At 43.1% G+C, this 27758-nt stretch overlaps 1 protein-coding gene across 1 annotated transcript in view; it reads right to left on the bottom strand.

The window, feature by feature from the left end:
- Positions 1 to 907: 907 nt before the first annotated feature.
- SMIM2 (small integral membrane protein 2) overlaps positions 908 to 27758 on the bottom strand; it is an 87878-nt gene continuing 61027 nt past the window's right edge. The window contains 3 exon segments of the mRNA XM_030325764.1: positions 908 to 946; positions 948 to 1142; positions 1144 to 1180. Coding sequence (XP_030181624.1) covers positions 908 to 946; positions 948 to 1142; positions 1144 to 1180 — 271 coding nt within the window.

Below are 27758 nucleotides of genomic sequence, written 5' to 3'. Positions count from 1 at the left end.
AGAGCAAAAGGTGGGGAAGGATGAAGGGTAGACATAATCGTCTGCATTTTATGTGGGGAAACTGAGGCTCCAACAAGCCCTCGAGTGAAATGTGCAGACATGCGTGAGTCAGACACTGCCCGTGGAAGAGCAAAAATGAGTGATTCTGAATCCTACGTGGACTGTATTCTCGTACAGCCTTAAAACAGGTGAGCCAAAATGCAGATTCACTGTATTTTATGTTTATAACCCATTTCCCAGCCCTCATACCATCTGTGACTTCTGCTCCATCTCAGTGTGACACTTTTATTACCTTTAGAGGCCTCTTGACCATCCTCTCCTCCTGACCTACCCCCAGCTCTGACAGGTACCCCATTCCTGACACTTACTTCATTCTTGGTCATCACCTGATCCTCAGTATTTCTCCCATTGTGAATCTCTACCATGCTTTCCCCTTACCTGTTCCTAATCCATATACCTTAATTCCCCCAGGTGGGAATGGCAATAAGGTAAAGATTTGGGCTGGAGGGAAGTTCACAGATGGAGTATAAAGTGTCCATGTTACTCACCATTTGTTTCTGAAAATCAGAACATTTATTGGCTGAAAATTTAGGCCAAATCTAAATATCTTCATGTCAAAACAGCTCTAGTAAAGCAGCTCTATTAAAATAGCTGCCTTCAGGGGCACCTGGGTGGCTTAGCTGGTTAAGCGTCCAACTCTTGGTTTCAGCTCAGGTCATGATCTCACAGTTTGTGAGTTCGAGCCCCGCGTCGGGCTGTGCACTGTCGGTGTGGAGCCTGCTTGGGATTCTCTCTCTCTCCCTCTTTCTCTGCCCCTCCCCCGCTTGCTCTCTCTGTCTCTCTCTCTCTCAAAATAAATAAACTTAAAAATTAAAAAAAAAAAAGCTGCATCCAAAGGACTGAAAATCTAGATGTCACCTGCTTCTGGCACCTGACTGTGGTCCTCTTTCTTTGTGGCCCCGTCTCTTGTTCTGCTGTATTTCAGTGTGTGGTTATTCAGAAGACGAGTTAGCACCAGGGCAGCTTTATACTGTGTTGTTCCAAGCAAGGACTATGTAGGTCTCCCAGATGAAACCCGTCTAGAAGCCGAACAGGAGGCTAATGGCATAGCCATGTGTGTCTAGCTCCCCATGAGGCAGCCAGGCTGGCATCAGTCCTTTCCCCAACCTCCTTCCTGCCCCTATCCACCCACGAGCTCTTGTTGGGTCAAAAATGCAGTTCTCTGGTGGTGCCAGACAGCCAGATGATGCTGGAAAAAAGAAAGAAAAAGCAAAAGCAGATTTCTAAATTAAGCACAAGTCTCATTTATAAAAATAAATAACCACAGCCTAGCAACATGCTGACAGCTCAGCTTCCCTTCGTGATGTAACCTCTGTGGCTGGAGCCGGGGATGACACAGCCTTCAGAGGGCCCCACACCCTGGCCCCTCCCCGTGCAGAGTACTCATCTGGAGAGTGCTGACAGTAGCACTTTGAGGACCCAGCTTCGCATTCAAGGCCAACCAAGGGCCAGGCTCCATAGGGAGCAGAGAAGAGCCAGAGCTTTCCAGAGCTTTCCAAGCTTAACGAGGCTCCTAAACACCTACAAACTCTTGGCAGTAACTAACACACCTGAAGCAAAAGCAGATGAAGTTGTTTGGGCCGTTCTGTTGAAACAGACGCCCCTCCTTGAGACCACGACTTCTCTGTTCACCACTGAACGCCCAGTATCCAGCTTAGCACATGGCACATGCTGGGCCCTCAATAACTGTGACGGAAGACTGGATGGAGGTGGACGTGAATGGGTGGGTGCTGCCATCCCATCATCTCTGCCCCTCCAGCTCTGCTCTAAGTGGTGTGAACCCCAGAACATGAAGAGAGGCATAATCTCCCAACTATGACATGTACCAAACAGGCAGTGCTCCCTGGGACTTGAGCCAGCAGCTGGGGCGAGCACCTGCAAGGTGATTAAAGGATTTAGTCTTTTACTTCCCCAGGGGCAGGCAGTGTGGCCTTCACACATGGAGAGGGGCACAGGGGGTGGGATGTGCACTCGGTAGGAATTGTCAGTTCTCCTGCACCTTCTCTCATCGTTTAGGCAGTATCAGCTCCATGGGTGAGGTATGGCTAAACAGAGAAGCTACCGAACAAAACAGTACATGAGTTTCGGGTGTTAGTCCTTTGGGAAACCAAGTGGAGTCCATAATGCCCTTGGAGTCTCAATGGGCCAAACGCATCAGAAATGGAGACAGTACAGAAGATTATATCCTATCTCCGACCCTCTCAAGTAATAAAATTATTAGGTGAGGCCAGGGTGATTCTGACAGTCCCCAGAACACTGAATATTAAGTTATCTTCTGAATCCCATGAGGATCCTGGTGAGGTTGGAAGGGACAGCCTTGACTCCTGGGAACAGTGTTTCTGGTGATGTTTTACATACTCCCTAGTGACCAGAGAGTGGTTGAAGACAGCATGCCAAGAGTCATAAGTCACCATCTCAGAGCAGGGGCCCTAGGTTAAAAAGATCAGAGAAATTAGCCCACATTTCAGAAATCTGTCTTCAGACACCCATGTCTGGTCTGGCCAGAAGCAGTAAAACCACATCTGTGTCACTAAGAAGAAGGTTCTTAATTAAATTCAGATGTACAAGAATATATTACCAGTCTATTTTCAGAATAATAATCTATAATGGACAAAAGAAATCTAAACAGCAGCATAAGTGGTATAATAGCATTGGGCTATTAGCACACAACAAAAAAGCAGGACGCCTCACAGGCTCAGATCATTTCAATCCCACAGCCTTCCGGAGCACCACAGCTGTGGCACTCAGACATTTAGGAAGAGGGACTCCAGCAGTGACCTGATTAGGGGTGTGACCACAGGGACACAGCCCCAGCATATAGAGGGTAAGCATGTGGACTGGTCAGGGTACCCTCAAATCTACAGTGACATCTCTGGTGACTCTAAGAGTGATCCTCTCCAGAGCAGACCAACTGTGGCCTTCACAACCACAGTCCTATGCTCTAGCCTGGGGAGGGCACCGTGTGTCCCATGGGTTCCTAACGCTCTTGCCCAGGGCTCCCACTTGTGAAATGGCTGCATAGTGATAACATGCCATTTACCCCATTCTCTATAGGTGTTACAAAGATTTGTGAGAACGGAATCCAAAAGTCGGCTTTGTGACCTTAACTACTTGGAAACTCAGTTTCCTCATCTGTAAAATGGGGAGAATAGAAACTCTGCCATCTGCCTCCTAGGATTGTGTGAGGATCAAATGGTATACTGTTCTGTTCAAATACTTCTCAGTCTGCAAGCTCTCGTTCTGTGTGGTGATATTGTCTAAATTGTAAAGGTGTACAATGAGAAGTTTGTTTCTGATGTGGGTAATGAGACTTCCTTAATCAAAAAGTTCCAGGGTGCTGCCTGGTTTTCAGTGTGTCGGGGCTTGGTCCATTCTAGGCATATTTCTTCTCTTTTTTTTTTGTTTTTTGTTTTTTGTTTTTTGTTTTTGCAGAGACCCTTGGCCTCTTCCCTTGGCTTCACATACAAAAGACTTCTAACGTGTGTGTGTGTAGCTGTTTCTCTCCCCTTACCATCCCTGAAAAAGTGCTAGGATTCTAGAATGCATGTGAAACTTTGAGGGGCATGCTTGGTCTACCCCTTCACTCTGCAGATAAAGGCCCAGGGCACAGACACTTCCACACTTACGGCAGTCATGCAGTCATACGCATGCATGAAACTCATGGAGTTTCACTCGCCCTGTTCCTGGCTTCTCTTACAGCCTGGTGATGCCTGACCTTCACTGGGTCTTTGAGGCCACGGCTCACATTCAGGTCCTCCCTCCCTTCATAATAGCCACATTTCCCCCAATTTTGAGTGGGTAACTATGACTTAAGTTAGGTTTGTTATTTAGGATATGGGGGAGGGCTCACTGAGTGACAGTTTCTCTACCATCTGTTTACCTTCCTCTCCAGCAGATGAACTTACATCAATATTTTTACTAAAAATTGAGGTTATTTTGTGTGAAACTCTCCCCTGGTTTTCTTCATACTTACCTGTCCATATGAAGAAGGGTCTTTTATTTTGTCTGTGACAACAACTTTACATGTTTGCTAGGCATAGGGTGACTAATTATCCTGGTTAACCCAAGACTGAGGAGGGAGTGCATGGGACTTTCAGTTCTAAAAATGTCTCAGGCAGACCAAAACAAGTTGATTTCCTCAGTAGACCACATACCCTGTCCCATTTCCAAACTCAAATTATTGAGTGAATTGATACCAAATAATACCACATTGCTATGTGAGATTGGAAGCCACGAAGAAAACTGGAATGGATGAATGAATGAATGAATGAATGAAATTATTTGTTTTTAATAAAAACATCCACGAATGGGGGGAGAGAGAGAACCAGGAGGAGAATATCCTACTATCCAGGTGAACAGAAGAAGACAAAATTTCCATTAAAGGATTCATGTAAAAATGTAGATCCCATTCATCAAGAAGAAAAAAGCTTGATGGTAAATCAGGGCAATTCATATTACATAAGAAACAGACCGCAGTAGTGCCTCCCAATTGTTTTAACTTCATGGTGCACATTTTTAAAAATTGTAATGTCTGCAGCATGGAGTCCACTGAAAGGAGGAGCTACTTATGGCCAGGTGGCCAACGAGGGACTTCAGGACCACAGAAACTCTCAGCCGGCTGAAAGCTGAAAGGGTCAGTATCTCAGCTCACTTGTAACCCACTGACCTCTTTGAACCATAGGACTACAGCACTTTGGCCTAAACACATACATCTAGACTCTGCTCCATTACAAATCCGAAATCCACTTCTGGGTTTCTGGTGAAACTAGTAAAGCCTAGTCAGTCAAACTCCCTCTGTTGACCCAATATTTCAAAGCTTCCTTAACAGGCATTTACTGCAATGGGACTAGTGTGGGTTCCTGTTTACATTTCTACTTCTTTCATCTAGGTTTATCCCATATGTACACAGAGTTACAGGTTGAGCAATGACCCAATGACTGGCAAGAAGGAAGTGATCCTAGATTACATTCAGCCTGCATTCGGTTGCTGACCTGAAATAAGTGTAACAAAAACATTAAAAAAAAAAAAAAAAAAGATACTGCCAACAAGTTAAATTTAAATATTCAGATATTTCTTATTAATGAATCCAAAGCAACTGGCTTCCTTGAAAAATGGGAAGACCTGACAACACAGAGCCCAGTTTCCCCCATGAGACTAAGGGCCCAAGTACAGTGCACAGGGGTGCTGGCTTCCAGGATTCAGATCCCATCCCTGCTACTTCTAGGTAACTGTATTCGTGAATTTAACTCTCAAAGTCTTAGTTTCTCATTCCTAAAGACAACATTCAACGGATAGTATTTTGTGTACAGAAAAATCCTTAAAACAGTGGCTAACATATAATAATCGTTCAGTAAATGCCAATGATTCCCCCACCTCACGTCCCTTACATAGGTAGCTTTGCTATTTTTCCTGGCCCCGTGAGCATAACTCTTAGCCTGGATAGTTCAACCAAATGAGTTTGGCAACCGTGGTGCCTCAGGTCACTAGGTAATAATAACTCAAGTCTACATCCTTTCTGGGTTGATTGGCCCCATCCCCAGCCTGACACATACCCCTTCTTCCTCTCTGAGCTTTCTCCCACATTCTTCTGGGGCCCATAATGAAACCTGACAGTAGGGCAAAGGACACACAGCCATGCTGAGTCTTCAGACTTCCTAATTAGAGGTTTCTGGATAGAAGAAACATGGTTCTCCCATTTGCTTCAAGGTGTCTCACTCACTTTCTAATATCACGTCTTTCCTCGCCATTTTGTCCCCTAGGTACCCCCAACACATATAAAGAGAAAATCTTTTGAGTAATTCAGTTAGCAAGTCGGTCAACAAGAAGACATGAATCCACAGGAAAATGCGAGGGTGCTTTCCTCACAGAAAGTTGTTTTTAATAAACCAATTTCTGCTGCTAAGCAACTTTGATGAAGCTAAAGAGAGTCCTTGATTGTCTACAGTGGATTAGGTAGATGTTCTTATGAGTCAGAAGAAGGTACCAGAGAAAGTTTAACTCAGGCTGGGATGAGTGTAAAATATTTTGTAAGCAGCAAAATAGGAGTGGCATACACAGGTCGTGATGTCTAAGAGCTGTAGTTATTTTACTCACACTTTGGGGTGTCACGCTTGTTTGGGGAGTTCACTGCAAAGAGCTGGATTGTTCATTCATAGCTGAGTGGATGGAGTAATGGTGTGAGAGACAGTCTCCCTGGTTCTCTCAAGAAGACTAATAATTAAAGTTGTGGTTAGATCTTACACCAAACTAAGGGAGGTCCAGTGGAACTCCCTGGAAGTGAGAAAGAGGCTTTGAGGCAGATTCGATGTTGCAACTGTCAAATCCCACAACATAGTCATTATGCTAAGGAGATGAGGTGAACTATGAGGCAGCCAGTAAGAACAGCTGGAGAGTGGTACCATTTCCGATTGCTCCAGTCTCCTGGCTCCATTTGGAGAGGTAAGGCAGGGGCAAAGTCAGCGCCACAGTTCCTTTTGCAAAATGTAACACACTGGGTGTCTACACTTCCCGTTGCTGAAAACATGGAAAATCCTCTGGTGTAATTTCCTAAGCCTCTAAATATATATTTCCCCTAAGAACTAGATGTGGCTATTTCAACAAAGCCAATCAGTTAACATAAAGAACAACATTTGGAAGGGAGAATGTTTGTAGTGGGGAAGGGGGATTTCTTAGAAAATTCAATGACTTTTTAAAAAAAAAAGAAAAGAAAAAAAGAAAACTCAGTGACTTCTTTATAAATCTTTTAGGCATCTTTCTGATACTGAAAGAGTCTAATTAAAAATGTCTAGGGGCGCCTGGGTGGCTTAATCGGTTAGGCATTTGACTCTTGATCCCAGCTCAGGTCATGATCTCACAGTTCCTGAGTTCAAACCCCACATCGGGCTCTGCGCTGATGGCACAAAGTGTGCTTGGGATTCTGTCTCTTTTTCTCTCTGTCCCTCCCCCACTTCTGTGCTTTTTTTCAAAATAAATAAACTAAAAAAAAAATGCCTAAATAAACTATAAGCTTAATAACTATAAGTTGAATATACAACTGCAAGAAGTGTTAAGAATTGCTATTGTGACTACTTTTTGATCATCTTTGACTCTTGGTTCTTTCTCCTTTGCTGCTGATCTCTAAGAACATCAACAAGACCCAGGGCTTCTCATACTATATCTCTGTCCCTTCCTACTGCTTCATCTCCCTCCAGGCCGCTCTTTCCTCACACCTGAACTATGGAATAGCCTCTCAAACAGAGGTGAGAAAAATTGAGAGGCTTAAAGAGATAACCACCTTCTGAACTCCGCCATACTCTCCTTCCTGCTGAAGGAGATAAAACAAACTCATGGCACCAAGCTGGGTCATATAATTCTGAGTTAGTGCCAGTCTCATTGGCCAGGAAGCCATTTAACTTCACTTTGCTTCAAGGTTTCCATCTGTAAAAGCAAAGGATATGACTTGCTGCTCCCTACTCAGTATTCAAGTCTATGCTGGAAAGATTCATGAACAAAGGTTTGGAGAGCTCCCGGAAGGAGTGGGGAAATCTGATCACCATGTGTGTTCAAGGAAAAAATGGAAACAGCCCTTGTCTGGGAAAATGAAAGAAGTCACCTCCAATCTGATGACAACTGTGTGCCATGAGGTTCAGCAGAGAGAAGGTGCCATGAACGCCAATGGAAGTTGCCAGAAAGTAATGGAGATAAGAAGAGTGAAGCAGACACCAGGATCCATTAGCTGGCCAGCTCTCTTGGGAAGCTGAGCACACTGTCAAGGACAGCCAAACATTCAAGAGACTTTTCCCACATAATCTGTGCTTTGGACGTCTTGTATATCTTGATCAGTTTGTTGGTTACATGGGTGAGTTCATCCAACTGTACACCTATGTAAATTTTATCTTAATTTAAAATCTATCTATCTAATTCCACACAAATAAATGAGTTACCTGCCCATGAACAGCTATACTCCAATTACCGATTTTTTAATAGTCCTCATATTTATATTTAACAAGATTAATGTATGCAAATATGAATATTCATGTATCTCATAATCTACAGATTAAAATTGGCTGTCATTCTCTAGTAACTTATCTCTGAACATTTATAATGCACTGATAACCTTTCAAATGTCAGATATCTTTGGAATTATCAGAAATAAAATTAAACTGTGAGCAGCACACTTTTAGTGTTAAATATGTTTTATTGTTTTCTAATTCATTAAAAATTGGTAAAGCATGTATGGAAATGTAACAACTCTATCAGAATACTGGTTTGCCCAGGGGTGCCTGGGTGTCTCAGTCGGTTAAGCATCCAACTTCGACTCAGGTCGTGATTTCCTGGTTTGTGAGTTCAAGCCCTGCATGGGGCTCTGTGCTGACAGCATGGAGCCTGGAGCCTGTTTCAGATTCAGTGTCTCTCTCTCCTCTGCCCCTTCCCTGCTCTCTCTCTCTCCCTCTCCCACCCCCTCTCAAGAATAAATAAACATTAAAAAAATTAAAAAAAAACAATATCGGTTTGCCTAAATGATCCTATACTCTTACTAAGCCTAGTAATAAAGTTTACCATATATATGATTTAGTCGTGGAGAAAAAATATATAACAACACTTATAACTGAATCCATGAATTAGTTGTTGTTTGGTTTGCAGTTCTAACATAAAAGATAAATATTGTCTAAGGTTCATGTGTGATTTTCCTGAGAACAACCAATTTCTGAAAGGAGTCTGAAGCTGGGTCCTTATTAAAGAAAGATCACACTTTTGTAAATCATACATACTTGTGAAATTCGAGTTTGTGTGTTTTCTTTCTAATAGGAAAATCAAATAAACAAAGAAATAACTTATTTGAGAATAAATAATAATTCTCAAATTATTGCTAGCCAGTTAATTTGCTAGCTGTTTAATATTCTTGTCAGTATGAGTTCAGGTTTGTTCTTTAAAGGTGGTGAGGTATAATCACCACACCATCTTTCTCCTCATCATTACAGCTTGGTTCATCTAAGACTCTGAGACTTTCATGCTGAAAATTTACCCAGGACTACTCTAGGGAGTAACGTCTGTGGGAAAGCCCCAGAAATGGGATTGGAAGAAGTTGAGCCCCCTTGCAAGGAAAAAAATGGAAACAGCCCTTTTCTGGGACAATGAAAGTAGTCATCCCCCCTTTGTTGCCTGCAGTGAAAACAAAGACCCAAACTGATCCTCAGGAGGAACTTTGAAGATGGAAAGAGACTTTTCTAAAGACCCTTTTGGGGTAAAGGGTACCAGAATTTGTATTCCCACATCAGCTTATCATTGCATGTGGGCTGCCCCAGAAAAGTGTCATGACCTTGAGCAAGAAAGCATCCTTTGGCATAGGGAGCCATTGGTAGCCAGGAGAATAAATGCCTTAGAGGTGAAGGGGAATCTGATGTTGCACCACAACATCCACTACAATTGTCATGATATGAGTCTACTAAATGCCTGGCTATGTGCTATCTTCTGACTATTGTCCCATTAGGGACAGAATTTTTAATCCCTTTTGTAGTTGGGGAAACTGAGACTTAGGAAAGCTGAGTAATTGGCTCCAAGATCACCCAGCTACTGCTTAGCAGTACAATCAGAGTTCAGACACAGGCTACATGTCTCCAAAGCCTTTGCATTTGACCAAAACTGTCAGGGGCCTGGGGTCCCCTCCCACTGATCCGTTGTGTAGTCTTCACTAAACAATAGTTTTGAATCTCTTCTTAACCTGCATATGGAGACATCTTCCTGAAGCATTCACGGACCATCTAGGTCATCAGAAAGTGAGTAGGAAGGGGCCACTGGGCCAGAGATAGAGGAATAACTTTCCTATGGATCTGCTTTCCAGGGCTGATAGTGTCTAACCATCAATTTGGAGGTGTCTACAGGGGGCAGTGAACTTGAGTGCCCGTAAGGCCAATGTCAATATCCAAAGAGCTTTTGGGCAGTACTGGTACCTGCAGTCAGATGGATGGGAGGGCCATAGCTCTGGGTTGTCCATCTACCTGGAACCAAGCCTCCAGGCAGTAGACAGGGGCAAGGAATATGGCAAGAGGAGGATGTTAAGGGTCCCAGCTGACAGGTGCCCATAGGGGAAAGTCTGGTCAGGCTGGACTAATAAACATTAATCCTGGCTTAAAAGGCCAAGATGACCTTTACTTGCTGACATATTTTTCCTACTACATTTATTACTGCTCCTGCTCCTGCTCTGCCCCCAGCTATATTAAGCCATTTTCCCTTTCTACAACATTTACCATGTACTTTCTCAGCTTCAGGCTTCTGCCTGAAAGACCTTTCTCTCTGGCTCCCTTCTTTATCTGGCTAACTCCCACTAATCCCTTAGGATTCTTCCAGGAAGCCTTCCTTGACCTTTCAAGACTAGGTTAGGTGACCCTCCTGTGTTAAGCCAAAGCAGCATGTGTTAGGAGGATTATATAATGACTGGCACATAATAAGTACTCTAAAAAGAGTGGCTGTTATTAATATTATTCTTCCTTGATGGTACCTATCACTCTGAATTGGAGACTATACATGCGTTGCCTGAGATTAAGCCTTTACTCTGTCTCCAGCCTGAGATTAAGCCTTTACTCCAGCACCTAATAATATTTGTTGAAACTATAAAAAACCTCAGTTACACAACTGGGTAAACACAGACAGGAGAGTATGCAGGAGGAAATGGGGAAGGGCTCTCTTGCAACCTTCCAGAGATTGTCCCACAAAACCAATGCCAGTCTCTCCCCAGAGGTGGGTCTGAGCTTCTATCTATGTTGACTATTCTGCTCAAGATGTGTGAGCAATAGGGAGGAATCAGGCCTCTTGGCTGAAGACCTCAGAGCCTATAACTGGTCATGTGGGCAGAACCGCTGTTCACAAAGTGATTTCACCTCTCATTTTTTTAAGAGGCAGTGCAGCTTATGGAATAAACATGGGATTTTGGGTCAGACACACATGCATTCCAATCCAACCCCCCCCCCTTTTTTTAACTTAGAACCGTGGGATAACTTTAAGAATCTTTGGGACAAAGATCTGAATCCCAGCTGGATATGAATCCCATCTCCTTCACTTCCTTGCTGTGGGACATTAGACATGCTATATAACCTCTCTGTGCCTTAGTTTTCTCATCTGTAAAATGGAAATAATTCTTCTTTCACAGGTTATTATGAGGATTGAATTAGTTAATCATTGTAAAGCTCTTAGAACAGGGCTTGGCATATTGTAAACACTGTGTCAAGGTTTATCATTCTAAGCCTCAATTTTCTCATTGGAAAAGTGGATATAAGTAGAACAGTTCAGTGCCTAACATAAGGCATGATCTCAGTAATTATTATTATTATTATTATTATTATTATTATTATTTCTATTACTATTACTTCTTCTATAAGTGGAAGATACTTTCTTAGGGTGAACTTCATTGCATAACAGAAACGTTTTTCCTATGGATGCTTTTGGTCTCTGTTGATGATTTTGGGAGAAAAAGAGCTGTTTCTGTGTGGTTTTGAACCAGTCTCTTCCCTTGTGCCTTGCTTGTCTCACTAGTCCTCTGAAAGCCTCCTTTATGGACCCAAACACTCCAATGCACACTTATTTCTCTGATCTATAAGCAAAGGAGGAGTGTATTAATTTTCTTGGACAACCATAACAAAGTACAGTAAACCTGATGGCTTAACACAGCAGAAATTCATATTCTCACAGCTCTGGAGTCAGAAGTCTGAAATCACAGTATCAAGGGGGCCACACTCCCTCTGAAAGCTCTATGGGAGAATCTTTCCTTGCCTCTTCCAGTGTCTTCTGACTCCAAGCCTTCCTTGGCTTGTGACAGCCAAAATCCAATCTCTGCTTTCGTTTTCACATGACCTTCTCCCTCTGTACGCCTCTGTCCCAAATCTCCTTCTGCCTCTCCCCACTAAGGACATCTGTCAGTAGATTTAGGATTCACCTTAAATTCTGTAATTTTTTTTCTTGATATCCTTAATTATATCTGTGTCTGCAAAGACACTTTTTTCCAAATAGTTTTGCATTCATAGGTACCAGGGGTTAGTGCATAGACATGTCTTTTGGGCCCAACTGGTCAACCCACTGTAAGGGGTAACGGGGTTCTAACTGGGTCTAAATAGAACCCATCCCTGTTCCTTTTCCTTGTACACTTGTTCCAGTCTCATCCATACCTCTTTAATGGTCCCTCAGAGCCAGAGGGACCTAGCAACAAATTCACTCCTTCCTGGCCTCTACCCTGGCCCACATCTGCACCTGTTTCCTGCCTCAGGATTCACCGTGAGCAGCACACGGACACTTAAGCCCATGAAGGCTTATTCTGCTCTGCCCACCCAGTTGCCTTGCAGACAGCAAGGAGAACCAGATGTCACGCTGGGACCTTGCAGTGCCAGCTTGCCCCACCTGGCTCTTCACCAGGGTCATTTTGGCCACACATCAGGTTTCATAGATGAGCCCAAAGCAGGAGGCCCTGGTGAGCTGGAACAAGTAGAGGCAGTGGATCTGGGTCAGATCAGGAATTATGTTTGCACTTGGACCTGGAAAATAGGCTCAGAGAAAGAATCTGGGTCAGAAGCTTGGCAGACTGGCAGGAAATACAAGGCCTGATACACAAATTAAAATAGAGACTAGTTTTTATCCACACAGGCCATTTCTTAGTCTCCAAAGTCTTCTTGGGGTGGGCCTGTGATATGTGGTATATGCTGTATTATAAGGACCAACTAAATTTAGCATATATTCATGGAGCATTTGCTACATGCTAGGATCTTGGGAAACAGAGAGAGAGGTAAGACATAATCCTTGTGTCTTCAAGTTCATTGAAGAATAGCAGGGGACACATACACATAAAGATTGTCATAAAATGTGATAATTCTATGTGCACAATGTTATAAGAAGTCCAAGGAGAGAGTAACTCATTCTGCCTGAGTTAGGGAATGCATCACGATGGGGGCACAGAGGAGGTCACATTTGAGTGGGAGTCACATTGTAAGGAGAATCTGGGAAGAGCAGGAAGTGTACTGTCCATCCAGCCGATCAAGTGAGAGCCTCTTCTCCTCCTATTTGCTGGCCTCATCCAAAACCTGGACCTTGCATGAAAAGAACCACTTTTTTTGATTAACAATCTAGAGACAGATATTAAACTTGTCCTGCAGATAGGCTATGGCCCAGGGAAACAACCAACTAAAAAGCCTCTGGTTTTGAGGAAGTGTTTTGGTGGGTACTGGCTCAAACAGTAGAGACCCATAGCCACCACTGATGCTATCCAGATAGTAGTAAACTTTAGAGCCTCAGCATGTTATAATCATGTATCACCACTGAGATTATCATGTGGCCTATTTGGATATTTTTCTTCTTAAAAATGCTTTCTAGGAGCACCTGGATGGCTCAGTTGGTTAAGGGTTGACTTCCGCTCAGGTCATGATCTCACGGTTCATGGATTCAAGCCCCATATCAGGCTCTGTGCTGACAGCTCCGAGCCTGGAGCTTGCTTTGGATTCCATGTCTTCTTCTCTCTCTGCTCCTCCCCCACTTGCGCACGCTCTCTCTCTCTCTCTCTCAAAAATAAACATTACAAAATTTTTTAATGCTTTCTATGTATTTTACATATAACATTGATGTCTCTAAAACCCAAGAAGGCATTTATGATCTCAGTCTCTAATAAAAGGTAAGAAGGCTATTGCTCAATGCTCCCTGTTCCATATATTTTCAGTATTCAATGGATATCTCTTTGAACTTTCTTGGATGTGTCTTGCAACCAACATCTTTGTAATTAGTAGTAATATTTCTAAATTAGTAAATGGGGCCTCAATTTTATCTTTTTTAATTAATTTTATCTAATGGGATATTAATTTTATCTAATTATTATTGGGTCACATTAATAACCTAACTGGGTAAGTAAGTTCAAATGCATAGCAATATTAAAACAAACATGGATATATTATTCAGCATTTTATACACGCACACACACACACACACACACACACACACACACACATATATATGGGGGTATATCCATCATTGAATATATATCATTTATATTTTATATATGTATGTACAAATCTACATCAGCACTGCATATAAAATTCAAATAAATTTTAGAATCAAAACAATAGACTTCAAAAAACATGAAAGAAGCCAGACATAAAAGGCTACATATCATGTGAATCCATTTATATGACATTCTGAAAAAGGCAAAATTATAGGGTTAAAATTCATATCAGTGGTTTCCAGGGACTGGGAGTGAAGAAAGGAAATTACAGAGGAACACGAGGAAATTTGAGATGACGGAAATGTTCTATATCTTGATTGTGATGGTGGTTACATGATTGTATATACTTGTAAAAATTTAACCAACTGTACAGTTTAAAAGGATTAATTTTACTTTATGTAAATCAGATCTCAATAAACCTGACTTTACAAAGAGTCAAGTTACTTTGGACTCCCTTTCCAGGCTGATTCACTGCTTCATCCATTCTTTCTTATCTGATTTTAGAAATACCTGGTGAGAAGAATTTGAGAATTACCCAACTAATGTCTCTTCTCTCTAAAGAAGGGGGTTTGAGTACAATTTGAGTGATATGGGCTGCCAAACCTTGAACAATTTAAACTTGAGCAAGCATTTCAGGAGTAGGAGATACAAGGTGCCTTCAGATATATATAAAATACCAACAGAATTACACACAATATTTTAGAGACACATAATTATTTATCCCAGCTTTCCTAAACTTCTTTATTTGTGAAAATGCTCACCTGCTGCTGTATACCAGTAAGGCATTTGTGTCAGTTTCCTGTGGTACAAAACACCATGGACTGGGTGGCTAAAACAACACCAATTCATTTTCTCATAGTTGTAGAGGCTAGAAGTCCAAGATCAAGGTGCCAGCAGAGTTGGTTTCTTTGAGGCCTCTCCCCTTAGCATGGAGATGTCCATCTTTCCTCTTGTGTCTTCCAATTATCTTCCTTCTGTGTGTGTCTGTCTTAACCACTTCTTTTATAAGGGTACAGTTGTGTTAGATGGAGGCCCATCTAAATGATGTCATTTTGACATCATTACCTCTTTAAAGACCCTATCCCCAAATGCAGTTACCTTCTTAGGGGCTAGGACTTCAACATATGAATATAGGGGATCCATTTCAGCTCATGGTAGCACGTTTCCCACGCCTTACTTCCTTTACCATATGTTCTTCTTTTACAATCCTAGCCATCCCTCTGGCCATACGATTTCTCCCAAGATGTAACTTGCTCTCTCTTTTTTTCTACTTGGTTACTTCCATGCTCTGGTCAAACATTTGCAAGAGATGGAAGGCAACTCAAACACTAAAATACCCTAGGGATGCCATGACGCTGTCTGCAGACCCAGATGGAAACGTGTGTCATTGAATGTTTTTGTTTGTTTGGGTTTATACCCTACAAATTCTCTCCTCAAAAGGTTATGTGGAGCTGCTTTGAACTCTTAAATGATGTCAGGAATGTATCAGCCATGTCAGAAAGTACTTCCCACGGTGCACATAGCCTTATAATTGCTGCTACCGCACATGTAAGTGGTGAGAAATGGTTGAAGAGCAAATCAGCAGCAAGGAAACAATTGTCCAGTTTTTAACTCCAGCTTCTGCAGCTAGCATGGATAATAAATGGTCACGCAAAAGTCAGATCCTGAAGTCACTTATTTCTGAGCAGTGTAATCATCACAAGCTGAAAATATTCCTCTTCCCACTGAAAGGCAGGGAGACTTTATTGAACTTCTGGCAGAAGGAGCATCTGCTGGCTCAGCTTCCTCTACCACAAGACGGTATTCTCAGGCAGATCTTGGAGAATTGGAAGCAAGTCTCTCCTTCAGTATTTGCACAGTCTCATAGAGCAGAAAATGGAAATATAAATAACTCAGACTGTACGTCTAAAAGCAGTTGATGCAGACTCTGTACCTTTAGGTTCTACTTTTGAGCAAACAAAAGGCTGAGAACTCTTTAAAATTAATACTAGGACTAAGAAGTGATGCAGCTGGCAAGGTTTCATGTGAGGTATGGATGGGGATCGGTGAATGATGCAAATCAGGATGGTAAAAACCAAGAGGACCTAGATAGGAAGGAAGGCAGAAACATCTGAGAATGCAACACCACACTCCATAAGGAAGGGAACAAAGCAGTAACCATGGTACAGCTACCCTCTATTGAGCAAGGCCTGCACTAGATTCTCTACCTATTATGGGCCCAATCCTCAAACTGCACTGCTGTTTGCCTCTTATCACCCCCTAGTTTGCCGATGAGGACAGTGAAGCCTTGTAACATGTAGTACATCACAGAAGTAGAGCCCAGGTATCAAATCTTTTTTATGCCCAAGCCCATTTTCTTCTGCAGCCCATGATAATGGCTATTTACTCATTCATAGCTTATTGTATTGAGTAAACGGAATAATTTGAGGAAACTGAAAAATTTATTTCTTCATAGTTCATCGTATTGAATACATAGAATAAACTTTGAGGAAACTGAACACTTAATTTCTAAGTGTGGTTTTAATTCTGCTCAAGTGATTTTTTTCAATTGTCTTTATAAAATTCAAAAAAACAACATCACAGCAGATTCTGCTAAGAGGTTGATGCTTCAAACAAAGGAACACAGTTGACTTTTGTGTTCCAAGGTTCTGATGTCCAGAGCATACCAACTTTATTAAAGAGTGTAGCCCTCTATTGAAAGGGGTGCGATTCACCCCTCTCCACCCAATTCACAGCAGTTGGGGAAGTGTGATCTCTCCAGGGATGGGGTTGCTGTCCAATGGGAGACAGGACAGACAGGGTTTCTGAACAAGAAGTGCACAGATAGATTTGATTACAATATGCCCAAAGTGAGTAGGGGATTGCTGTAATGCTTGGTGCAAATTGGAAAGGTTGTAGGGACAACTGGGAAGAGTCCAGGAGGGAAAAACCTGATGAAGGAAAGTGAGTAGAAGAGAAGAAGGAGCACTGAGTGATGGCAGTTGTGGTAGTTTGAAGTGCTGTTTGGCCTAGCACTTACCCAAACATGGTTGGATTAGTACCAAAGCTTTTGATCCCTGGGTTGGATTCTGAAACTTCTAGCTAGATCTGCCCTGACTCTGGTGCCTTGTCTTCTGAGTTCCCACAGCCTGTGACTCAGGCCTGGTGTTTTCTTGGGTGGGGAGGGGATAGGACAAATGACTAGATCCGTAGGAAAAAGAAGGATGACTGGCTACCATTATACCTGCAACCTCAAAGGAGGCCCTGCTTCTGCTCTGACTCATGCAGTTGCTGTCATAGTGTCTCTGACTCAACCAGCCTAGAAACCCAAGAATCAACTTTGACACCTCTGACTCCCACAGGCATTATATCTGGTCTCCAACACCTAAGGATTTTATCCCAGATTATTATTAGAACCCATTCCCCTACTCCATCCTACTGCCAGTGCTTTGGGCCAGGCCCTGATCCTCCTTCATTTGGACCTAGTGCCTCCTAACTGGTCTTCCTGCCACCAGTCTACCCATTACAGTCCAGTGTCTAAACCACCACCTATGTGATCTTTCTGAGAAAGAAATGATTCTTCTGCTGTCCGTTGCCAGAGTAGTGGTTGTCAACTGGATGCTGCCTTAAAGTCCAAGAAACCAGGAGAGAAATTGCACATTTATGCTATGTGGCAGAGACAGTTAATGATGAACAAATATTCTGCGTGCACCCCCATGTGTTCTACCCTCTCCTGGGGTTAGGTTGTAACATGTGACTAGTTTCGTCTAATGGACTGTGAACAAAAGTGAAAATGTGACTTCCAGGCTGAGATAGGGTACCTCCTCCATGTCCAGGAACCTTGGAAGAAGTGTTCTCAGTGGCTTTTCTACAGCATGGAGGAGGGCTTCCCAATCCACAATGGACCTCACTTGAGCAAGAGTAAACCTACATACATTAAACCACTGAGATTTGGGAGTTTGTCTGATACAGCAGCTGAAGTTGTATATCTGACCAATACACCCCATGATATGGCTCATCAGTGTGGCTTTTCTCTCGAATGATGTTTTATCAACTCAATTTGGTAACACACTGTGTCTCATACTTACCCATGACTCTGATTGGATGTCATGGAGGTTGGATGACCATTTAAAAATGGGAAACAAATTAGTTACTTCTTAATAAATGTAATATTTGGGAAGATTAAAAAGAAATCTATGAAGACACGATCAATTAGGAAGAAAGTGTAAAGAGGCAGTCCTTAAGAGTGAATATTGGGGACCACTGGACTACAGGATAAAGTCCAAACATGAAGCTCATGTCAAAGCAGAGAGGACACAAAAGCCTTCCTGGCTTTTTTAGTAATGACTTCTTGTGCCTGTGTTTCAGTCAACCTGGACCTCAATTCATTCCCCAATCACACTTTGTCTTTCATGTGACCTTGCTAATCCTTCATCCTCAGCCTGTCCAACTCCTCCTCATCCTTCAAGACGCAGCTGAAATGTCACCTTCTTCACTGAACTCCCATGTCCCTCAGCCATGATCTCAATCATAGCACATCTTTCGTAATATTGGAGTTTCTTCTCAATCAGATCTGACTCTTCATTAAAATGCAAACTTCTTTGCACAGGTGGTGATGTAGTGATTCCTTTTTTCATCTCTGCCCCAGAACCCTAGAATAATGCCTGGCACGCAGGAGGTATTCACCAGCTTCTTTGGGAAGAAGTGCCTTCTAGGCACCCCAGATGGTGATTGATAAACTATTTATGTAAGTGGCCCCCTTGCTGTTCCTTAAGCATGTCAAAATTGTTCTCTCCTAAGAGCCTTCACATTTGCACCCACCTCTGCCTGGAACCTCTTCTCCCAGACCCCACAGAGCTCTCTCCCTCTCATCAGTCAGGACAGACACCTCTTTCTTAAAGAGGAGCTTTCCCTGGTCACTCTGCCCCTCTCTCTCCTTACTCTGCTTTATTTCTTCATGGTATTCACCATCTGGCACATTATATTTTATATTTCTTGTTTGTTTGTTTACTATTTATATCTCCCAGGAGACTAGAAGTTTTGTGAGGCCAAGGGCTTTCTTTGTTCATTGTACAAGACTAGTCCCTGAAACCTCATGGGTACTCAAAACTCTCAGAATGAATAAATAATAAAAGTTATCACACTTTAAGAAATCAAATCTGAAACCTAGCCTTACATTCTCAAGTGCTGTCTTTGTGAAGCCGTAAAACTCGAGAGTGAGAAAGGAATTTAGTAGGTTTGCTTTAGTCCAGTATTTCCATTCAGCTGAAGTGGAGACTTCAGGAGAGTTGTGCACAGAGTTGAAGCTAGACCCCTTGTCCAACCCCTGGGTTTTGACTCTAGTGCAGTGCCTTACATGTGGTGAACATTTAGTCAATGAGAGTTAAGTCAAATTAAAAGGGGAAAAGCCTGAAAAAAGTTTGTTGTCTATGTGGTATACCTTTCTGCCTCAAAATAAATTGAACATCAAAGGACATAGACCTCTAAGAGACTTGCTTGAGAAGGCAGAATTGTGGCAGGTGGGGACCCAGGCTCTCACCCAGGACATGATGGGTAGAGTCAAACCAGTTAGCCACACAACTACCTGACCCTAGAGAATGGAAGCCCCCTAAAATCAGCAGACATGGCTAGCTTTGTTTGCTGGTCACCAAGAGCTGTTTAGGGCCATTAGAGAAAAGAATCTCTCTTTTGACGCATAGGCCAGACGACTGCCAAGGAAGAATGAGAAATACAGTGTCAGTTCTGTATGATACTAGTGATGGAAATGCCCAGAAACTAAAGCTCATTCTCTCCTCAGCTACTTTGCATACTGGGTCAGTCACTGAAATTGTGGAGACCTTCACTTGTGAAATAAATCCTACAGTTAGGAGTAATCAATGTCTCATCACCAAGCACATATTCAAGGACTATAAGACCTAAATTATATGTGCTAGTGCTGCAAATTGCCAATCAAACAATGCCTTCCATAATGGAAGAACAAACATAATGAAGCCCTAGTTGCTAGAATCTAACAAAACTGGTCATACTATTTCTTCATCTTTCCTCTAGATTGAAAATCATCGCCTTTTCTATATGTTCTATACGCCTTTCAGCTTCTGCCATCAGACAGCCAGAAATACAAAGAGCTTTTTGGCTAAATACCCACTATTAAACAAATTAGGAGATTTCATAGCCTGATGCATGATTCTCTAATATGCACCCCAATACAACCAGTTCCCTCACCTGTAACCATCGCAGAGGACCTCAGTGACCACAGGGTGGTCTGAGCCTGGAGGCTACCTCACAATCCCATACATCCAAAAAGCTTCTGCTAGGCAGTTAGAGCTGGCATTTGAAATGAAATGATTCACTATCCTAGGTTTTAGTTGTATAAAGCCAGGACCTAAATGCATAAGCTGTCCTAAATCTTCTATCTATCTCTGGGTCATGTATTTCTGAATGAAAGATAGTTGCCTGTCTTGCAGGATTTGTATTCCTTCTTCCTTCCCCTCCCTTCCCTCCCCTCCCCCCTTCCCTTCCTTTTTGTCTTTTTTCCCCATACACATACAAGGCATAATACAGAACTCAACCATTTTTTCTCAGTGAACTGAACATTAAGTTATAAATTTTCAAGTCCCTCATGATCTGCCATTTCTCACTCCCTCTTTTCCTATTAAACAAAGCCAATCTATGTGTGGCACGGTGCCCTTAACCTGTGTCCTCAATCTACTTGGTTGTGCAAGATGCAATGTTTTGGTGAGTCACTAGGTGGCATCTAATGGAGGCATTTGGAGGACTATCCCAGAAAGCGCATTTTTAGAGCACTCCACAGTTCTCCATGTTGGCTGCCATTGTCTGGTGGGCGTGTTGGAGTTAATCCATTGCCATCTGTCTTTATTTTGCTAACTTACTCAGTCGGACGCCACACAATTGAGTTCTGCAAATGTCGGCTCTCCAGTACAGCAATTACAAAGTCTCTTTCTAAACAATATCACCGCACGGCATTCTTCCTGCCTTGCATAGAGCTTGAAGCATTTCGGTTCATTTTGATTTGCTTTGCTTCTAAGGCTCTTCATCTTCAAAGATTAAGAAAAATTAGTCTGAACTCAAAGCCGCAAGAAGGCATGGTTTCTCTTTCCAAACTGAGAACATGCTAGTCGACATGTTCCTATTACACAAAAACCCCATGCAGCATAGCAGAGGACTTGGGCTGTGCTCATACAGCCCACACCAGCACCACTGCCTCCTCCAGGATGCAGACACTCTGAATCCATTGTGTGGTTTTTGAGAAGGTTGTTATTTTAATATTTGAGGGGCTGGTGGGAGGGGTGAGGAGTGAAGCATGTGGCAGTAGGAAGAGAAGCGGAAAGGAAAAAAGGAAAGAGAAGGGAGGGGAGAATGAGCTGGTATCTGAATGACATCTTTCCATTGCTGTTCCAAAGAGGGGTGAGGTAATAATCTCAAGAGCCTGGAAATGGTATTTGTTCTTCCATTGCTTGCTTATTCGTTCCTCCATCATGTATGGAAGACTCATTGTCTGTGTGAGGCACGATATGAGATGCCCCAGATCAGGGTAGGAGCAGCTCACCTAGAGTCACGGCCCTCTTGGAGCTCACATCTTGATTGCAGACAGAAGTTAATCAAACACAAGGGTGATGGCTGTTGTGAATGAGAATGTTTCACAAGCACATGATGGCAGCCCTCACCTCATGTGGGGGTCAGAGGAGGGTCTCTGAGATAGGTGAAGAGGAAGGAGGTTATAGAGTATCGTTCTTTCTGTGCTCCCATATGCTCGCTATTGTGATTTGCAGTTAGCAGATGCTAAATTAGGACCGATCGATTGGGTGATTGAGTAGCAAGTTTTTATTGGACATAGAGTGAAGGAGATCTAGCAGCATGGGAACCACAGTGAGAACACAGCCCAGCCCCTGAGGAAGAGGCAAGAGGTTCTCTCACACAGCACAGAGTTCTGTTCTCACTGCTCTGTTTGCCTATTTCTTAGCTGGGGCTTGTTTTTCCTTACAACCTGTTTCCTCCTTAATTACTTGCGTTTGCCCCTATTTCTCCACCAAAATTATATTAAGATCTCCTTTTGCCATTTAAGTCCATTTTGTTCAAAGTTATAAAGTACTGACCAACCAAAAGTGAATTAAACATTAGGGTAGTAGTTTACCCTACTTTTTTGAAGAGAGTTCTTCAGATTTGAGTCACTAAGTTTTAGAAAACATGAGGCAAAGAAGAAACAAGGAAAAAGGAAACCTCCTCTGATCATGTTTATTTGCCTCCTTCATTGTATTTCTCTGCTTTCAAGAGTAACTTCCAATTTATTCTACTTTACTTTTAAGCTATAAATAAAGCAAAGGGAGCCTGTGTCCTGACACATTGGCATATGATTTAAGCAAAGGAAGACCTACTGAACTATAGTTTTTAGGAACTGTAAGTTCCCTGAATTTTGTTATAGGTGCTGGAACAGATAGACATTTTAGTAGTTTAATATGGTCTCATTGCTTACCAGTGCCTTTATAAATGACCCACTCTCATAGGACTTTATCTTGATAACCCTATTTATTTGTCATTCAATATTTGAGGTCTGAGTCATTTAAGGTCATCTCCTGGGAGAATTGTACCAATAGGTAATTTGAAGACCAACCTCAGCAACAATAATACAAGAAGGCTTTGTTTTGCTTTATTTCGGTTACCAGATTCCTGGAGGGGGTGAAATTCTTCTGCATGGACGTGGTAACCATGAGAAGTTCAGGTGGGTGAGGCTGTCCTGGGAGAGTGGCTTGGTCTGTGTGGTGGCTATGGGTAGAGTGGTGTGCCCTGTTGCTCCCAGCTCTCTGGGATCTGCCTACACCGTGAACCTGGAGAGGGGTGTGCGCAGGGGACAGTGGGGATGTGAGGGGAAGAAGAAACATTTCTGGAGCTCAGTAGGCCCTGGAGAGACAACCCCTTAGAGTGGCCACAGGTTACCATGGAAACCTCTGAGGAGGATGCTAAAGGCCCCTGGAAGCAGTTCTGAGAATGTTCTTCCAGTTTTGACATCTCATTACATTTGACATATCTGACCACACTCATTCTTGAGAATTTTCCTTCCTCATCATATATGACATGAACCCTCTTGTTTCTGCTCTTTACCCTGAGTGACCTTTGTCAGCCTCTTCTGCAGATGCTTGCTTTACTCCCTCTTCATTCACTCATTAACCATGGTCATAAAATCCTTGGTCTCAGAACCCCTGCCTTCTTTCCCCTCTCTTTTCTGAGGCATTCCTCCGTTCTTGGTTTGAGCTATAAGTCGTCTAGAGAAGACACAGCTGGGATTCAGCAAAGACAGGGAGAAGGCTAGCGTTTGCTGATTTGTTGAGTGCTTACGACGCACGTTGCAGGTCCTTGTCCTGTGCATATATGGTGCTTCAGTCCGTCCCTACAATAACTCTGCAAGGAAGGTGTGTCATTATCCTTTGTCCTTTTACACACTTGTACCTTTTGTCTGAAATTCTTTTTCTTCCTCTGTATTCTCATCTCCCAAATTTATTCTCCTTTTTAAAGCCCAATTCAACGACCATTTCCTTTATGTCATCTCTCTTAACTCCCCAGACCCCACTAAACTCTTTGTGTGAGTTCCATGGCACTAACATCATCTTTCTATTAGATTGTTTACTACATTATATTACACAGTACAGTTTACAAACTTATTTATCTCCCAAAGTTGTCTTTGGGATGCTAGGAGACAAGATGGGGTCTTCACTATCTGTGTCTGGGTATCCTAATATCCCAGTGCTTAACACATAGGCAGGTGCTTAAAGCATCTTCAATTATTATATGATACCTAGCCTTGGTTTGCTCTGTGTATTATCTCAGAGAATTTCCACAATAACTTTGTGAGGTAGGTTATCATCCCTGTGTCACAGATGAAGAGAGTGAGGTTTGGAGAAGTTAAATAAATTGCCAAAAAGCACCCAGGCAGAAATGGGGCATGAACCAGCAGAAACTGAAGCCAGAGTCCACACTATACTGCATGGCCACTCTCTGGCTGGGGCGTATGCTGCCACTGTTTTCTGACAGTGAGCAGAGAAGAGTGCTTAGCAAGGGCCCTGGCACAACCCAATGCTGAATAAAGCATACCTGAATTCATGACAAAGGAGTAAATGAATGAATCGACATCTATAAGTCTTTCATATATTCCAACCTGATTCCTGCTCATTCAGCCTCCCCCTTGGTTCCTCCCTTTCATTTCCATAAATGTTCCTTCAGTCCCAATCTCTCTCATCTCATGCCTACTACCTATGACACCTTCTTGGTGAGTCCCTCAGCCCCCCAGCCTCCTTCCTCCTCTCCCTGCACCCAGCCATTCTAAATACACCTTCTGAAAATTAATTCTGAAATACTATTGTTGGAGCTACACTAAAGGGTTGATTCCAGCCTCTGACTCATGGTTAAGTACAATCCAAGTACTCAAGGCTAACCATCAAGGTATCGCCCTCCCTTATGCCTCCATCATTTTGAACCAAGCAATTTTGTTTATTTCCCCTGGGACACAATTTGCCTGTTTCGCCTCCAGATCTTTGCTGAAGTCATTCTTTTGTGTTTTGAACACCTACTGTATATCAGGAACTTAGCTGGGTTCTGGGAATACAGAGATTAAAGCTTCAGTCTCTGAAGCTCATAGATTAGTGGAGAGATGGCTGCAAGAGCAATTACAAGGCACTGTAATTGTGGTAGACAATTCACAGGAAAGCCCGGTTGCTATGGAAGCACATAGGATGGCCTCCTCCCACATCTCCAGTAATCTCATCCCTCAGCTCTCCCAGGGCACTCTCTGGGCCTGTCCCTCATTTGCTCCCTCAGGCCTTCTTCCTCACAGATGCAATCAGATTGTTCTACACTTACCTGTATGTTTTGATTCATTCATCTGCAAAAAAATATTTTTTTGAACTTGGTCTCTTCAGCTGGTGAACTGTAATGGGGGAGGAGAGGACAAAAGGAGGACAACTCAAAGGAAGAACCGTGTGCCTACTCAGGGAAAATGCATCCCAGAGAAGAACAATGTGGGTGAAAAGCGTGGTTTGCCCTAACTATCCCCTTTGGTGTGCCCTGAAGAGAAAGGGTCATATATAACTCAAACCTGATCCACTAAACTTTGTAGGGGTCCCCTTAAGGAGTGGGTCACAGAAGACAGGGTGCTGTTTCCATGCAGCTGGACAGACCATGAAGCATACAAGACACATCCTCAGAACTCCAAGAGATATTAGAGGAGCCAGAACTAGACAACATCCCATGGAGGATACAGTTGAGCAAACAAAATTTTCTCCTAAGGATTGACAGTCTCATTTGTGTCCCAAGCTGATGAAACTTAGGGAATATTCACGCGTAGTTTGCTTGCGACTCTGTAATGATTTGCTAATCAACTAAAGGGAAGCAGGTTCCACAAGAGATGATCCCAGGAAAAACATAACAAGTGGCAAGACTCACCATGGCCTGGCTGGTCCCACAAGCTTCCCCACCATCCTGCCAGAAGAACCCTGTCTTTCTAGCACCTGGATTCCAGGCACTTGGTTGACATGTAAACATGTCAGCGGCATCTACGGTTCAGCCTTCTTGCTCTCAGGTCCAGCATGTTTCTCTGTGGCTCCAAGCCCCTCTCACTTCAGCCTCCCCAGATCACCTTTTTCCACTACAGTCACCTGTCCCTTGAACCAGCCAGTCAGCAAGCCGAGGAAGTCTCTGCTTTCCTCACAGTCCTGAGGAGTGGGTGCTGGGAACTGGGATGTGGGTGTCCTCTTGGCTCCGCGCTATCATTCTGGGGGCTCAACAACATCAGTCAGAGTCCCCTACTGGCTGAAACTCCCTTGCCATGAGGGATTTCATTTTATGTCTGCAGTTCACAGGTTGAGGGGGTGATAGTGAGAGGAGGAACGTGGAAAGAAGAGAGGATGCCACACATCACTAAACTCACTATAGCTTTGGGACAGAGATACAGAGATTTGGTAAAGGTCCAGAAATCCACATGCTGGGTTGTGCTTACTAAGTCTGCCTGTGTGTTGAGCTAAGCAAACAGATCTCCTGTCTCCTTGACAACCAGAATACAAGCATGTTTACCTATATTATCTACCCTCTTTGCTGAAGCCAGTGCATAATTAGTGGAGAAAAAACTATAGGGTTTTCACCTGCTGAAGCTAGGTGAAAGAGCCCACATCTCTTAAATGTCTATCTTTCACTCCTTTCTAGGCCAGGAGTTACCTACTCAACTTCATTCACATCTCACTTGTCAAATTAATCAGTCCTGCCTTTTACTTACCGGTGGAAAGCTAATATAGGTTTGCCTCTCCCTGTCAGTCAACACTATTGAAGGGCCTGGTAAGAAAATTTGCTTGGAAGGTTCTTCTGGAAAGTTCTATTTATAAAGGCACACCTCAGTGGCCTTAGACAGTAACCATAAAGAACCTCCTTTGTGTGGGAAGAATAGGGCCATGTTGTCACCATCTTGAACAAGAAGGAGAGGCCTATCCTCCTCTTGATAGACCCCACACCCATGTTTGCTGTGTTGACATGTAAGGCATACTGCATTAGTTACAACGTGTTTGAAATGAACTGAACCCGGAGATTTGCCTAATAAGTGGGACCATCTCAAGGATATGGAAAGCAGCAGGCTCTGAATACTTAGGGATCCCAAGAACGCTGTCTCCTGAGATAAACAGCAACTAAAATAAAGAAGGCATCCTGGGAAGATGGAATCTTACCCCTTAAGTCTGGAATGCCCTTTCCCTGTGACTGTCCTAATCACCACAGCCCCAAGCCAGTGGAGAGGATGGTCAGTATGGGAGGACAGTATCTTGACTTCCTCCTGACTGGACACAAAGGGCCTATGAGGCTGTATTTGGAGTGAGTCATCATGTTGAGCATGGTGCACACCCACACACCTGAGCTTATACTCACAGGGTGGAGGAGGACAGGATGGAAGCCAACTGGGGAGAGGGAAAGAATGAACATGAGTATAGAGGCCCTGATTTTTCAAAAACAGTTATTAAAGCAAATGTGATGAGAGGAGTAAAGTGACTTGCTTCTATTCCCTTCTCTCCCCATGCCAGGTCTTTTCAGGATGTTTGCAGACTGTGTGGAGAATAGGAGGGGCTTGTAAACACACGTAGTCCTATTTAGTCCCCGTGTGCACCACCCCATGTAGATCTGTATGGGTATGCTGGTGCCTCTGGGCATGTGTGTGGAAACCCATGCGATGCTGCAAAACAGTACAAGCACCACGCATGTAAGCCTAACCACAAGACAATTGCCAAACCCAACTCTGATGGGAAAAGCTATTATTGTCCAAGAGTCAACAAGTACCCTGTTCTCATGCCAGCTCCCCTTCTGGGAATCACCTAGCATAGTTGGGGAGGTAAGAGCATGTAAAGTCATGAGATGGAATGGAACAAAGGAGAATGTCTACCAACTGTCATACTTGACATCCTGATGGGGAGGTCACTTAGAGTGTAAAAAATTGGACTCATTAGGAATGAGTTGGGACTGGAGCTCAGGCTCCCTTCTCAGAAAGTGTCCTGCTGGCTTTTGCCAAGAAGTGAGAATGGGAGATGGAGGGGCTGTCTGTGTGGACCGCCTTCAACCCTGCTGGGAGTGGCTCAGTGTGAGGTGCAGGTGGATTCATTGACAGGGATATATTTGGAATGAGCAGTAGATTTATGGCAACTGATTACATGATAATAGCTGGCCTGGACAGAGCTCTTGTGCAATTACCAGAACCCTGTACTACTACTAATTTACATAACAAACATTT

The sequence above is a fragment of the Lynx canadensis genome, chromosome A1 (assembly GCF_007474595.2).
Source record: "Lynx canadensis isolate LIC74 chromosome A1, mLynCan4.pri.v2, whole genome shotgun sequence".
Taxonomy (NCBI): domain Eukaryota; kingdom Metazoa; phylum Chordata; class Mammalia; order Carnivora; family Felidae; genus Lynx; species Lynx canadensis.
This window is presented reverse-complemented; position numbering and strand designations above follow the sequence as displayed.